Source organism: Barbatula barbatula (genome assembly GCF_947034865.1).
Source record: "Barbatula barbatula genome assembly, chromosome: 16".
NCBI lineage: Eukaryota > Metazoa > Chordata > Actinopteri > Cypriniformes > Nemacheilidae > Barbatula > Barbatula barbatula.
In genome coordinates this window covers 21019453-21032477 of record NC_136779.1, presented here as the reverse complement: position 1 = coordinate 21032477, position 13025 = coordinate 21019453, and the positions used below count along the sequence as shown (strand labels likewise).

The 13025-nt window shown below is 36.4% G+C and overlaps 1 protein-coding gene across 4 annotated transcripts; it reads right to left on the bottom strand.

The window, feature by feature from the left end:
- Positions 1-237: 237 nt before the first annotated feature.
- On the bottom strand, positions 238-12618 carry LOC306905701 (ribosomal protein S6 kinase beta-2-like). Of its 4 annotated transcripts, XM_079476522.1 has the most exons (19): positions 12307-12375; positions 11379-11415; positions 11255-11303; positions 8700-8754; positions 7699-7736; positions 7497-7611; positions 6486-6554; positions 6227-6374; positions 5775-5832; positions 5058-5158; positions 3665-3755; positions 3391-3481; positions 3156-3263; positions 3013-3075; positions 2834-2911; positions 2624-2728; positions 2064-2176; positions 1794-1831; positions 245-1483 (listed from the first exon to the last, which is right to left on the bottom strand). In XM_079476522.1, the coding sequence occupies exons 4-19, from the start codon at positions 8751-8753 to the stop codon at positions 1326-1328; spliced, it is 1428 nt and encodes a 475-aa protein (XP_079332648.1). In that variant the 5' UTR covers position 8754; positions 11255-11303; positions 11379-11415; positions 12307-12375; the 3' UTR covers positions 245-1325. The 4 variants fall into 4 exon arrangements, with proteins under 4 accessions (XP_079332649.1, XP_079332650.1, XP_079332648.1 ...); XM_079476524.1 differs by lacking the exon at positions 1794-1831 and having other exon boundaries at positions 239-1483; positions 12307-12618; XM_079476521.1 differs by lacking the exon at positions 11379-11415 and having other exon boundaries at positions 12307-12611.
- Positions 12619-13025: the final 407 nt, after the last annotated feature.

The following is a 13025-nucleotide window of genomic DNA, read 5'->3' as shown; positions in this document are numbered from 1 at the left end:
GCTCTTTTGAACGAAACTCGAGCCCGCCCTATTCTGTAGGCCAAGAAGGGACTAGAGATGTCGGAGCGCAGCGATGATTGCAAACATATAAACAATTATTAATAACAACAATCTAATTGTAGTGGGGATTGCGACACAATTGTTTTCGTAATATTTTCTGTACTTTTTATTTTTTTTACTAACAAACCCTTTTATTGTACAAAATGAGTAAAAGGACACTAAAGAAACCTACAGAATACATTTACGCATTTGGCAGACGCTTTTATTAAAAACGTAAAAAAATGTAAGCATGTATAGAACACAGTACATGATGTAATCTATCCATGAGGGAGGCTGGCTATCAGGGATTTATAAAATATGTTTTGGTATAATTCATACATCATTTAAACGTTTTGTCAATAATGTATTAAACCATTAAGTCTGAGAAATGTCTTGGAGTAAGTTACTTCAAAATTGATTATGACATTTCAGTATGACACAGGTGACATTTACTGGGTAGTGTTACTAGCAAGATCACTTACCAGCTGAACTAACAGGACCAAACTTTACTATATTTGGGGCTTGTGTTACATTTACAAATAAAAGTTATCATGTTCTTTTATTACCTGAAGCAAAGTTTTGATCCCTGTGGCTTTAAAAGCGATACATACATCTTAGATTTACTATACTGAAACACAATGCATTTCTCATAATTGTCTTTAAAACACAGCTGCAAATAATAATTTAGTAAAAAAAACTTTAGCTACACTTGTTGAGAGGTTGGATTATCAGTCAAACATAGGTTAATGTCATAAAAATAAAGGTTTTCATAAAATTGCAATTATTACTTTGCTCTCTTGATGTTTATGAAGCATGATAGTCCGAACCATCACATCCATAACGGTCCATATTCTTAATAAATGGACACACGGGAATTAAAATATAATTGTACGTTTTATGTTTGTTGTTGTGTGTTTGGTTTGTGTATTGTAATTTAGAGAAATCCCCTTTTGTCACATCTAAAATGCATTTATGTTTCCCTCATAGAAAACCTGTGTAGACTGATATTTTTCTCAAGTCTGCACTCTGCCAACAGGTGTTTGTCAAGACAAGCAAGGATCTGTAATGTATGTGTGCCAAACGGAAATAAATATCAGTCAAACCAATAATAATGTCAGAAACATGTAGTACCAATCTTGACCTGTATTCATAATCTTATGAAAATTATGAACATGAAGCATTTTACATCAGTGATGCTTTGATTTAAATAAGAGACGAGAAACAGATGTAGAAGTAAATCAAGACAGTGCAGACGGTATAATACACCACAAACACTTCTGCACAGTTCAGTCTATTTCATCTGCCACTTTGATGACCTTTCCGTTTCTTCTTTCGGCCTGATGTGTTGATAGGCTGTGTGGCACAATTCTGCAGAGAATGCGTTTTGTTCTGGACATATGGAGGCTCTTCTGCATCAACACTGCTCCTAAAGATCTCAGAAGAGCTAAAATGGGGAGAAAAGCGAGAAGGAAATAAGGTAAATCTAAATATACACTTCAATATAAAACATTTGGTCTTTTACAGCACAGTATTCCCAAAAAGTATGTTAAGTCACATTAATAAGATTCATTTCATGTCAAATCTAGTATAGTTTTGCATCGTATTGTGTCTTAATTTGAAGCAATTGATCTATTCTTGTATATTTTAAAAAACAGTGTACTTCATTGTGCAAATATTTTAATGCAATACACACTGGCCGTCCAAACAAATTGATGAATGCATCTCTGGACATTCTGGACATTGCAGAAGCTTACCGAAATGATGCCACAGCGAATGCGTGCCGTAATCAAAGCTAAAGGTGGTCAAACAAAACATTAGAGCGTGTGACTTTTTTGGGGTCGGGCAGTGTAATAGAGGTTATTCGAGTTTTTGGACAAAATGTTCCTTTCACCAAACAATTAATTTCTTAGAAATGATTTGGAAAACCTAACTTTATGTGCTGTAGACATTTTGTAAATCAAAAATACAGAAACATTTATGCAAACGACGTGCTTTTCTGTCCACAGTGGAATGAGAAGATGTACCTCAGAGATGTGTGTGGGCTGCTGTTCTGTCTGCATATCTGTCGAGGTTTGGGTTCAAAAGAAAATGCCACCTTTAAACTCTCCAACACAGACGGTGCAACATACGTGAACCCCTAAAAGCACATCAAAAAATCATGTCAGAACAAGGACTCCTTACATATTGTGTAACTGTACTGTAATTCAGGCCAATTGCTCAAATGAAGAACATGAAGTTCAGCTGGGAATGTATGTCACTGGAAATACTGGCCTATTAAACCGATGCATAATAAACAGAAAAAACCCAAATGGTTCGATGCAACACAAACTTGTGATGACACTTTCTGGCTTTAACATTTATCAGATACAATTGATCAGGTCATGACTACATAGCCATGGAGTAATTATCAATACGCAAAGTTGTTTTATTATCAAAGTAATATTATGTGATGACCTCAAATCAGCGTTTCCAGTATTGCGTTCCATACAAGGCAGGACTTTCAAGATGTCTTAAATAACCCAAATCTACACTCTTTGCTTCTGTCTGTGGGATACGGTGAGTGATGTATATGAATAAACTCAACTGCAAAAGCGTTGGCGGAGTCATTGGGTGTGGTGTCATCAGGACTGTCCACGGGAGTCTGACGGGTGAAGTGACTGTCGAATTGACTCACATCATCATCCGATTGCTGAAAAGAATATAGCAAAGAGGAAGAATTCAGCTTGCTGAAACACACAATTCACAGGATTCATTTCCAAAACTACGACAGTTATAATAGTGTTATTGGCAGTACCAGGCGAGGCAGGTAAGGCGGTTCAATGCGTTTGTTCAGCAAATCATCCCATTTCATCTGTCTGAAGAAATGATGTTTCTGAAACATAACCATTGGAAAATAAATCTCCTTATTAAAGAAAAACAAGATTATAAGTATTGATTCATACTTCAGTGCAGTGGATCAGAACTAGATAATACCTTGATATCTTCAGAGTCGGCCTTGCTGGAACCAAGTCTCTGTGCTGGATTTTTCTTTAGCAGCTATAGGAAAGAGATCAAAGTTCTGTTCTTTAGGAACTCAAAACGTCTTCATGGAGCTTCTTTACGGAGAGACATTTTACCTTTTTGATCATGTCTTTAGCGTCAGGTGTGAGGTAGGGTGGGAGATTGAGTTTACACTTCAGAATCTTATCAATGGTCTTCTTTCTGTTCGCTGCGGTGAAAGGAGGCTGTGTAAAATAAAAAAAAGGAAATCTTTTCCTAAACATTTCCACTATTACGGCAAACAGGAAACCTCCTTAAAAGTATATCAATGGCTTAATATATCATGTATTTTTGTCCTTCATCATCTCTCACCGATCCAGTCATCATGTCAAACATCAGGGCTCCCAGACTCCACCAGTCCACAGCTCTGTTGTGCCCTGAATGGGTCAGGATTTCTGGTGCCCTATGTCAAAAGTGAGAGCCCAACATGAGAAATTCAAAGACGGGGATACGGTTATTCTAATTTGTAGTGACATTTTTAGACAAATTAGCCATTTCCTTTCTAGCGTGTGGTTACGCCGTATCAGTACAAAATATGTCTGTGTTCTTTATTACATGTAGTTGAGCAACTGTGCTCATGACTCACATGTACTCAATGGTACCACAGAAAGTATGTGTGACACTTTCATCATGGATGGACTCCTTACACAGGCCAAAGTCAGTCAGTTTAATGTGTCCTTAAGACATAAGAAAACATAAGGGTGTAAACTTGATACAAATGACACACAATGTGAACTGTGAGCACATTTTCATGATGCTGAAGACATGATTAGTGTCAACATGATGCTAGCATGAAGTTTGAAGCAGGTTAATAAATAATGCAAGTAAAGTGATAGTTCACCCAACCATTATAAATCTGTCATCATTTACTCATCCTCTTGTCATGTCAAACCTTTGTATGACGTTCTTTATGACTCTCTTTCTTCCGCAAACACAAAAGAAGATATTTTGAAATATGTTGTTACTGGACTCCGTTAACTTGCATTGGTTTTGTGTCCATATAATGAAAGTGAATGGGGTCCAGTGCTGTTCGGTCACCACCGTTCTTCAAAATATCTTCTTTTGTGTTCTGCGGAAGAAAGAAAGTCATACAGGTTTGAAATGACAGGAGGGTGAGTAAATGAGTTTTTAATTGTTTTGAGAGAACTATCAGTTTTAATTGATTTTGAGTACATTGCATTCAGTTGGACCACATTTCCAACTTGAAGCCCAATTCAATTTGTTGACTATATCCAGGTGATTTTCACAAAATCTTGAAATCTTCTAAAACTTTTTTTCCCCAATACAACACCTTAAAAATCTCATTACCGTAACCGTCTTAAACAATCCTTTGAAATGTATTTCTTCACTTTTTATTACACATGAATATTGTCAATGTTTTTGAGAACATCCAATTCCTTTGTCAAAATATAGTTTTTGATTATACATATCATGCACATACTGTACCTAAATGCGTTACGGTAATGATATTTTCACGGGGAAATGCAAAGAAGTACAAAATACTTCATTCCTTTGTAAAGAAAATTATTCAAATGTATTATCCAAGGATTTGCTTTCCTTCAAGCAAAACATTGTGTCATTGAAAAGAGTCACAAAAAGAAAATCTTCATTTAAAGAGTCATGTGATCATCATGTGGTTCACCACCATTAATGATAATTAGTTTGACGGGAATATCCGATTTGTCCACTTGCATGGAAAATGCAAATACATGTATCCCATTCATACCCCATATATTTTCAGATATGATTGGGGCATGTTTTCCCTTCTGACACGGGTCATATCAGATGTGTGCCACATGGGAGGAAAAATCTGAATTGGGTCATTTGAAGCATGTAGTGTCAATGCGGCCTATGTGGTTGAGAGCTTAAATTTATCTGAATCCACCACTCTCTGTGGAGTCACGGCATGTTAATACCTGGAACTTGAACATTACATTTGATTTCCATAATAAGCAAGTGCTTATGCTAAAGTCACAAACCTTGATGATTAAGCATTATGTTTTCAGGTTTCAGGTCTCTGTAGATGATTCCATTGGAGTGCAGGTGTCCCAAAGCCAATGTTATCTCACCAAGATAGAAACTGTCAAGACCAAAGAAATAATGATGTAGATTTCGTTCGTTAGAATCATTAGCAGGTAAAATCATCTCTGGTTTGACCTAAAGAGCTTCTTCAGGAACCAACCCTACAGTTAATGCAAATATACACGTCAAAGGAGTGGTGCAACGGTGTGTCATGCATTCTGACTTCTTCACAGTGTTAAACATGCTGTCTTCTAATTCTGCAGGAGAGAGAGAGAGCACTATGTTCACGAAGTTCAGCTGTGTTGTTTGATCGCTGCATTTGAGTGATGAATGTTATAAAAACGGTGGATAAAATGCTGGATTTGGAGATCGTTTGAAGCTGATAGATGGAGCGGCGGTCCCAGCGTTAAAAGATTCTGGACATGAACCGCACGCGGTGAGTGAAACTGATGTCTGGTATTTCTTGGAAATGTGTGCACATGCTTTATTTTGGCCCTCCACACCCGTCGCATGTTTTCGGAAATAATCGTACAGCTGTATCTGTCTTTTATAAATGTGATCAAACTAAAGACATATTTGAAGGGTGCGATACTATTCTGTAAGTTTTCAAGATTAACATGAGATATACAGACTCTCTGAGTTAGGGCCGCTTTAACTTTTCTAATGAAACTTACCATGCAGTGTCTTCCAGAAAGATGCCCTCCTTCTCTAGTTGCATGAATAGTTCTCCACCTGCAAGCATTCAAATCCCCCCAAAATTATTTCATAAGAAACATATGCTGAAAATCATTGCATAACACTAAAAAGTTTTAAAGGAATTTGTTCTCTGGTCTATCTTTTCCCTGAGATTCATGACTGAAACCAGTTGCTAATTTCTGGTAAGATTACAATGTGTTTTATCAAAGGACCTCCTTAACATTCCTGTTCCTTTATTTTTTGTTGTTGAAATCTGCATTGTGATAAGTGGCTTTGCAAGTGGTAAGTGGCTTAAACACTTTTACAAAGTTTTTGCTTAAAAAACATTTAAGTAGGTTAGTTCCTCACTTGAAGAGTTCAGATGCAAAACCCTCTAAATGTAAGTTAGCATTTTAGAGCAGGGCTTCTCAAGAGACACATTTCTGCTTACCGCTCAGACACTCGAGTATGAGGTAGAGTTTGCCACCGGTCTGAAACGCATACCACAGTTCCACAATGAACGGATGTCGAACCGTCTCCAGGGTCTCCCGCTCTGCACGGGTGTGTGCGGTGTCCTTTGCATTACATATTATTTTGGCCTTGTGTGTGAGCATGTGGAAATTGGAAAATTTGGTTAAAAGACATTAACAGTGAAAATTAGTCAATGTCTAAGGTAGACATTTTATTGAAAGAAAAATGGCTAAAAATACCTTTTTCAGGACTTTCATGGCAAATACTTTACCAGTCTGGGCACCTTGCACCTTTCGCACCTGGAAAACCTAGAATAGAATAGATATTTAACAAAATTACTTTAAATATTATATGTGGGTCAAAGACAAAAAAAAGAGCTTAAGCATAAAAACAATTGTTGTTTGTTGTTAAAAAAAAGAATACGTTTTCTGTCTAATTTAATAGCATTTTTGTTTTCGGAGCAGAAAATAAATATCATACATTTTCCTGATTTACAGAAGATGGGGACAAAATGTAATTCAGTTTAAAGATAGTGTAAGGCATATTCACAACAAAAATCTATTTATGACCTATTAAAAGAATAATTACTTTCACCCCACATGCTAATTAGTTGTAATTTTACATGTTTTAATTTGCCTCTATCCTAGGTTTTGCCCATTTGCCAATTAGATTTTTGCCAAGCACGATAAATGGAATACGCTCCCTTATTCTTTTATATTTTGTAATATGTACAAGTCAGAATAAACATGTTGTTTGAATTTTTACATATATATTGTGTTACACTGAATGACAATGTAACATTATTTCATCAAAATTTCTACATCTTATTCTCCCAAAACTTATTTGAAACCATAAAGTAGAAATTTTACTTACATTTAATGTACTTTCTATGGACATTAAATCACTTTTGTCAATTTCTTTTGATTGGGACATCTTAATGTCTTTGACCCATGTATTGATGCAGACCTCAATCTAAACTGCAAAAGAGTTGCATTAAGGAAATATATCGTATATTCTATATCGTATCTGATAGAAGATTTTACTTATAGAACTGAGATCCACATCAATCCAGGTGATTCCCATTTCAATGTGTTAGCCTACTAAACGCTGTATCTGAAACACTGAAACATTATTTACAGTCCTTGTTCGTGTTTAATGACTTCTTTCTCACTTTGTTGGTTCCCTCTTGTAAGTCGTTTTGGATAAAAGCATCTGCCAAACTGTAAATGTACATAGACTCAGACACTGACCTTTCCATATGCTCCTTTACCCAAAACACTGAGTAACTCAAAGCAGTCAGGTCCCACTTTCTCACTGCCTCTGTTCACATTATCACCCGTCAGCTCCACTTCTTTTGCAGGAACACTTACACAGAAAATGGGACATTGTTATAGCACATTCAGACAATTTACAGTATTTGAGTCTATAACTAAATGGACTAAAAGCATCTACCTGTCTGTTTCTGTTACTATAAAGCTGCACTCTTCATCCTAGACAAAGCAAGGGAGATCATGTGAGGCATTCAATGAAGAGAATACTCATGTGGACAAGCAGGCAGTCAGTACTGAGGTTCACAAAGACCCTGTTTATACACGGTCTCACTGCCTTGGGTGATCCCCTGCAGGATCAATCATTGTCTGGGTCTTCACCACGAAACCATTGAAACCTCATGGTGGAATTAGTCTCACGTAGCCAGACGTTCATACTGACCTTTAACTTTGTCCGCTTTTATTGGCTAAAGCCACCCAAGAGGCCATATATGACTGACAGGTAAAGCAACCAATCCCGTTTCGCTATGTGCCGCATCATGTTTAGAGGCGTATAAATATCCCCCCAGTAACAGACCGGTGTTCCAGTAATGATTTTAAATCTCTTTTTGTTTAGCAAAACATGGCATGTTATTGAAGTTTTTGAGAAAGTTACAGTAATGAGATTAAGGAAAATTCTTTAAATTCATTTTTAATTTCTAAGAAAGCAATTGTCGGACCGTCTTTGAAATCAAAAGCTCATGAGTACCACCCATTTACACTTATACAAGTTTCTCAAATATCTTTTAAACATGATAACATTTAATAGGGGTTAAGGTCACCCTAAAACCATACATTTTACTGCAAAAATACAGGCATTAAGGCTTTTGGATATTATTTAATGTGACATTCGGAGCAAATTTGTTATTTCCGAGAAGCATTGTGTGCATGTAAATGTATTGTAAATGAAACCGATAGATTATTTTGAAAATCACATTTAAAGGCCAAGTATAGGTACTTATTAGCAAAATGGATGATTGACAGGTGAGCAGGTTGTCATTCATTGTTCAGAACAAATCCTATACGCAGTCATAGGGAAAACCACGGGTAATCCTAAAACCTTTATAAGTCAATAATAGCCTCAAAGTTACATTTGTTGTAAACAATAAACTGCCTTTGTGAACCATTTCTGATGTATGATCTCACCTCCACATCACTCGTATCCTCCAACTCCATGTCAAGGGTGAAAACTCCTGCCATTCTATAAACAAACAAACACACACACACACACAAACATATTTGTGGTCGATGAGTGCTGTCACTGTTGAGTAACTCGTGCCCGTCTCTAGCACATAAAGCATTACAACAGCTTCGTATTTTACAGCTGCTTCGGTATATTGTTTCCCCATTCAACTGGCTGAATTCAATTAAAAATTTGATTATTTTAACACACTTTCAGTACTGTGCTTAAATGGATAAGCATACATGTACAGTTCTGATCAAGTCAGAATTTTTATAATGTTCTTATGGGCCTTGGGGTCTCTGGTCTTATGCCGTGACATGTTCTTTCCGACTGTGGGCAGAAGGTGATCCAAAATGTGTTGAATTAATATAAGACAAATAAAACATAAGTGTCAATGTACTGTTCGCTATATTACTCAACTATTCAAATACTGCAGAACAGTTTTGATACACTTTATGAACCATCAATCTTTTATCTACATTAAGCAATATTGATCAGCATATTAATAGCATTTGTGACCCTGCTTGTGAAAACAAAGTCTCATAATCTCATTAATTATGAGAGAACAAGCATCAACGATCCATTTCAAGCATTTCACCAAGTTTTCAACTCCATTATTCAGTCATTCTGTGAAAATTCAACATGTAGAAAACAGTAAAAGACTTTTGCTGGATTATCACAGTCAGGTTCACAATGTAACACAAAGTAGTGATTTTTACCATCAATTGGGAATATTAATCAATATATAACATTTAATAAAACATCAAAATATTCTATTAACATCTAACTACAAACATTGAAATCAGCATTGTGTTTGCATACATATGTTTGAGTCTTGGTTCCTCCCAAGCATTCTTCTTGTCTACTTAAAGGGATACACGTCATCATTTACTCACTTTCGAATCTGCATAAGTTTCTTTGTTCTGATGAACACAGAGAAAGATATTTGGAAGAATGATTATAACCAGACAGATTTTGCCCCCCGTTGACCCCCATGGTAGGACAAAATATAACGGTAGTCAAAAGTGCCTCAGAACTGTTTGCTGTCCTTCATTCTTCAAAATGTCTTATTTTGTATTCTACAGAACAAAACAAATGATGAAGTATTTTTCCTACTGTGGGAGTCAAGCTCTGTTGGGTTAAAGGCATTGTTCCAAATATCTTTCTCACTGTTCAGCAACAACTCGAAAGTAAGTAAAGGTATCCCTTTAAAAATCTTAGCAGTTTTGTGTGAATGTCAACATTGGATTTGGCTCACTGGGGGATTCTGTAATATTTGAAACTGCAAGTATTGTGAAAATCCCTACGCAAATAAACAGAAGTCAGAATGTCAAAATGTAGAGTCATGTGATCTGGTTTCCTCACAACACCTGTAATGTAATGGGAACCTTCCCACTCGTGTTAAAATGTAAATACAAAATATCTGTGCAGGCTTTTTATCTTGCACAACGTAATCCTCATAATCTATCAGATCGCCGCTGTGTTAGTGTAAACAGAGCTTCTCTGAGATGTCCCTGCAGCATTGTATGCTTGTTCGGCACATGGATTGTTTGTGAAGACTATGACCCAGGCTTTAGAAATGTCAGACAGACCATTGACCTGAGATCGAGACCCTGGGTAACAAATGTAATGTTTAACTAACAAAAGACATAAGAAAGTGATATTTACAATTTAAGCAACAGACATGAAAGTGACCTTTTTGACCGTTGTGGTGACCGATATGGTAACCACCATGGTCATGGGTTATATGAGGTCACTGAAATGTGACCTTTGCATTTAACCCATCCAGTGAGTAGTCACACACACTGCAAGTCCTGAAAACACACATCCGGAGCAGTGGGCAGCTATCACTGCAGCACCCGAGGAGCAAACGGGGGTTAGGTACCTTGCATCAGTCGCTTCCTGTTGGCATGAGAATCTAACCGGTGACCTTCTGGTTACGAGCCCGACTCTTTAACCACTAGGCCACAACTGATACGCAGAACACATATGCCTATGTCACTGTTTTGTAAGGTGAATGTTTACTCATTGTTATTAGATTAAATTTTGGGCGAGCATGGTGATCAAGCCTTGAAACAGGCCTCCACAGTTTTTGTAGTTGTACAGCTGGTTTACTCGCCCTTGCTGATGGTTCAAACATTCGAGAGGTTTCCCTTATTTACCATCCAACATATTTTCATGCAATATTTTCAAACTCTGCTCGTACTTACAAGTTTACTGCAACGGTTCTCTCCGCCCATCTGCACTACGCAATAGCTAGTCATGACGTATTATCTAGAACATAATCTGCCCTGCCTGTAGCATTTGTTAACGTTGTGATAATACATAGGGAGGGGCTCTCCCTGCCAGCTCTCTCTACCCAAACCTGTTCAAATTTGATGAAAATGTTCTGTTCGAATAAACAAATCATCAGTAGATCAAATGTGAAAACACTGTTTGGATGGTTGGCAGATCCTAGCGTAGGTGATAAAGGCAGGAACCAGCAGATGACTTTAGTATAACTGTGAACATTTCTTACCTGATTGTGTCTTCAGCGGTCACTCAAACTGACACCACGCCCAGAATATCTGCAGGAGTGGAATGAATGACCATTGAAAAGAAATTATAATTAAAGGGACAGTTCACCCAAAAATGAAACTCACCCTCAAGTTGTGCTAAACCTGTAAAAATGTCTTTGTTCTGTTGAACACAAAGAAAGATATTTGGAAGAATATTAGCCATTTTCAGTGACGATGCATCATTCACTACCATAGCAGAACAAAATATGAGATAAAAATAGTTATATTTTGAAGAATTTAGAAAACATACAGTTCTATGGTAGTCAACGATGTCCCAGAAGTGACAATTGCTAACATTCTACCAAATATCTTTCTCTGTGTTTTTATCAGAAGTCATTTACACTGGAATTAAATGACATGAGGGTGAGAAAATTAAGGACTTTTTGAATAACTACTATAACTTTAAATTAAATTACATCTAATTGCTGAAAACAGGTTTAACAGGAAAACAGATTTACCTTTCCAGTAGATAATGACACGTATAGCTTATGCAAATTTAACTTTATTCAACTTTCATAACTTTTCTCATTGTATCAGAAATGATTTTCTTTTCTTCCAAGAACAATTCACTTCATTAACTTATATATATATATATATATATATATATACAGTATAGAGAGAGAGAGAGAGAGAGAGTTATAAAAAAACTTTATTTATACATATATTATATAGCTTAGCGGACGAGTGCCAGTTTGTCCTGACTGGGATACCAATTTAAACCATCAAAGACCACCAAAAAATCTTTCTGGCTAGTTTTATTTATTAAATATCTCTAATAGAAGAGTACTCGATCATATTTACTTGTCTTTACCAACGCAAGGGTACATATGAACAAAACATATGTTACCTTCATTCAAACAGCAAAACATTAACCATCATACTAAAACCGTCAAATGTCAACCATCGCACCGCCCGGGTACTTCCGTAAAGGGTTTAAACGGATATTTGATTGTGGTAAACGCAGAATGTACTTACATAAAAACAACTCAACATCTTTATCTGAGGGATTTACCTTGAAATCGCCAGCGCTGTCAAACTCTCTCTAATCCAACAAGAGAAGTTTTAAGGACCCGCGGCCACCATCCGGCAGGCGTATTACCTGATTATCCACCTTTAGTCAGAGTCTAACACCTGACCTTCTTTATCTCTTTGATATCTATATCTACATATCAAAATGTGTAACGTGGTTCTGCTAAAAGTCGAAACACAAAATACTACAAATAAACTCTGTTTAGCTGTTTTGCTATTGTGAAAGAGGCAGTCGTGTCTTCTTTGACTCGTTGGTATATGTTGCGTATTAGACGCACAGCGCCATCTAACGCTCAATATTCATTATGACTACACTTCTTTATAAATATAGTTCAGACGGAGCTACATTTCCGTGTTTCATTATTCACTTCTGTGCCAAAATCTTGTAATTATGAGATTATTTATGATGTCAACAAAATTATATGCAATTATATTATAATGTATTTAAGTTTTGCAGCATGAGTTCAAGCACAGCAATAGAATATTAATGTCAAGACCTACATTCGTTCACTATTCAGTAAATATCTTTGTTTTTGCAATGCAACAAGTGATATATAGACACATATTTAGTCTTCATCTTTACATTTCTTATTTACAAAAATATCTTGATGGACAGTAAACTTTTTTTGGTGTACAGAAGCTTTCTTAATGCACAGAATTGGTGGTTATTATGTCAGACAAAATATGATTTCCTTTCTTCTT

Bases quoted from the DNA above. Each gene is read 5' to 3' on its own strand.
- LOC306905701 (XM_079476521.1), bottom strand. From the start codon at position 8,753: ATGGCAGGAGTTTTCACCCTTGACATGGAGTTGGAGGATACGAGTGAT. The intron at 7,737-8,699 runs GTGAGATCATAC...TGCTTTGTCTAG, and splicing joins AGGATACGAGTGATGTGGAG to GATGAAGAGTGCAGCTTTAT. The intron at 2,729-2,833 runs GTACTGCCAATA...TATTCTTTTCAG, and splicing joins CGCCTTACCTGCCTCGCCTG to CAATCGGATGATGATGTGAG.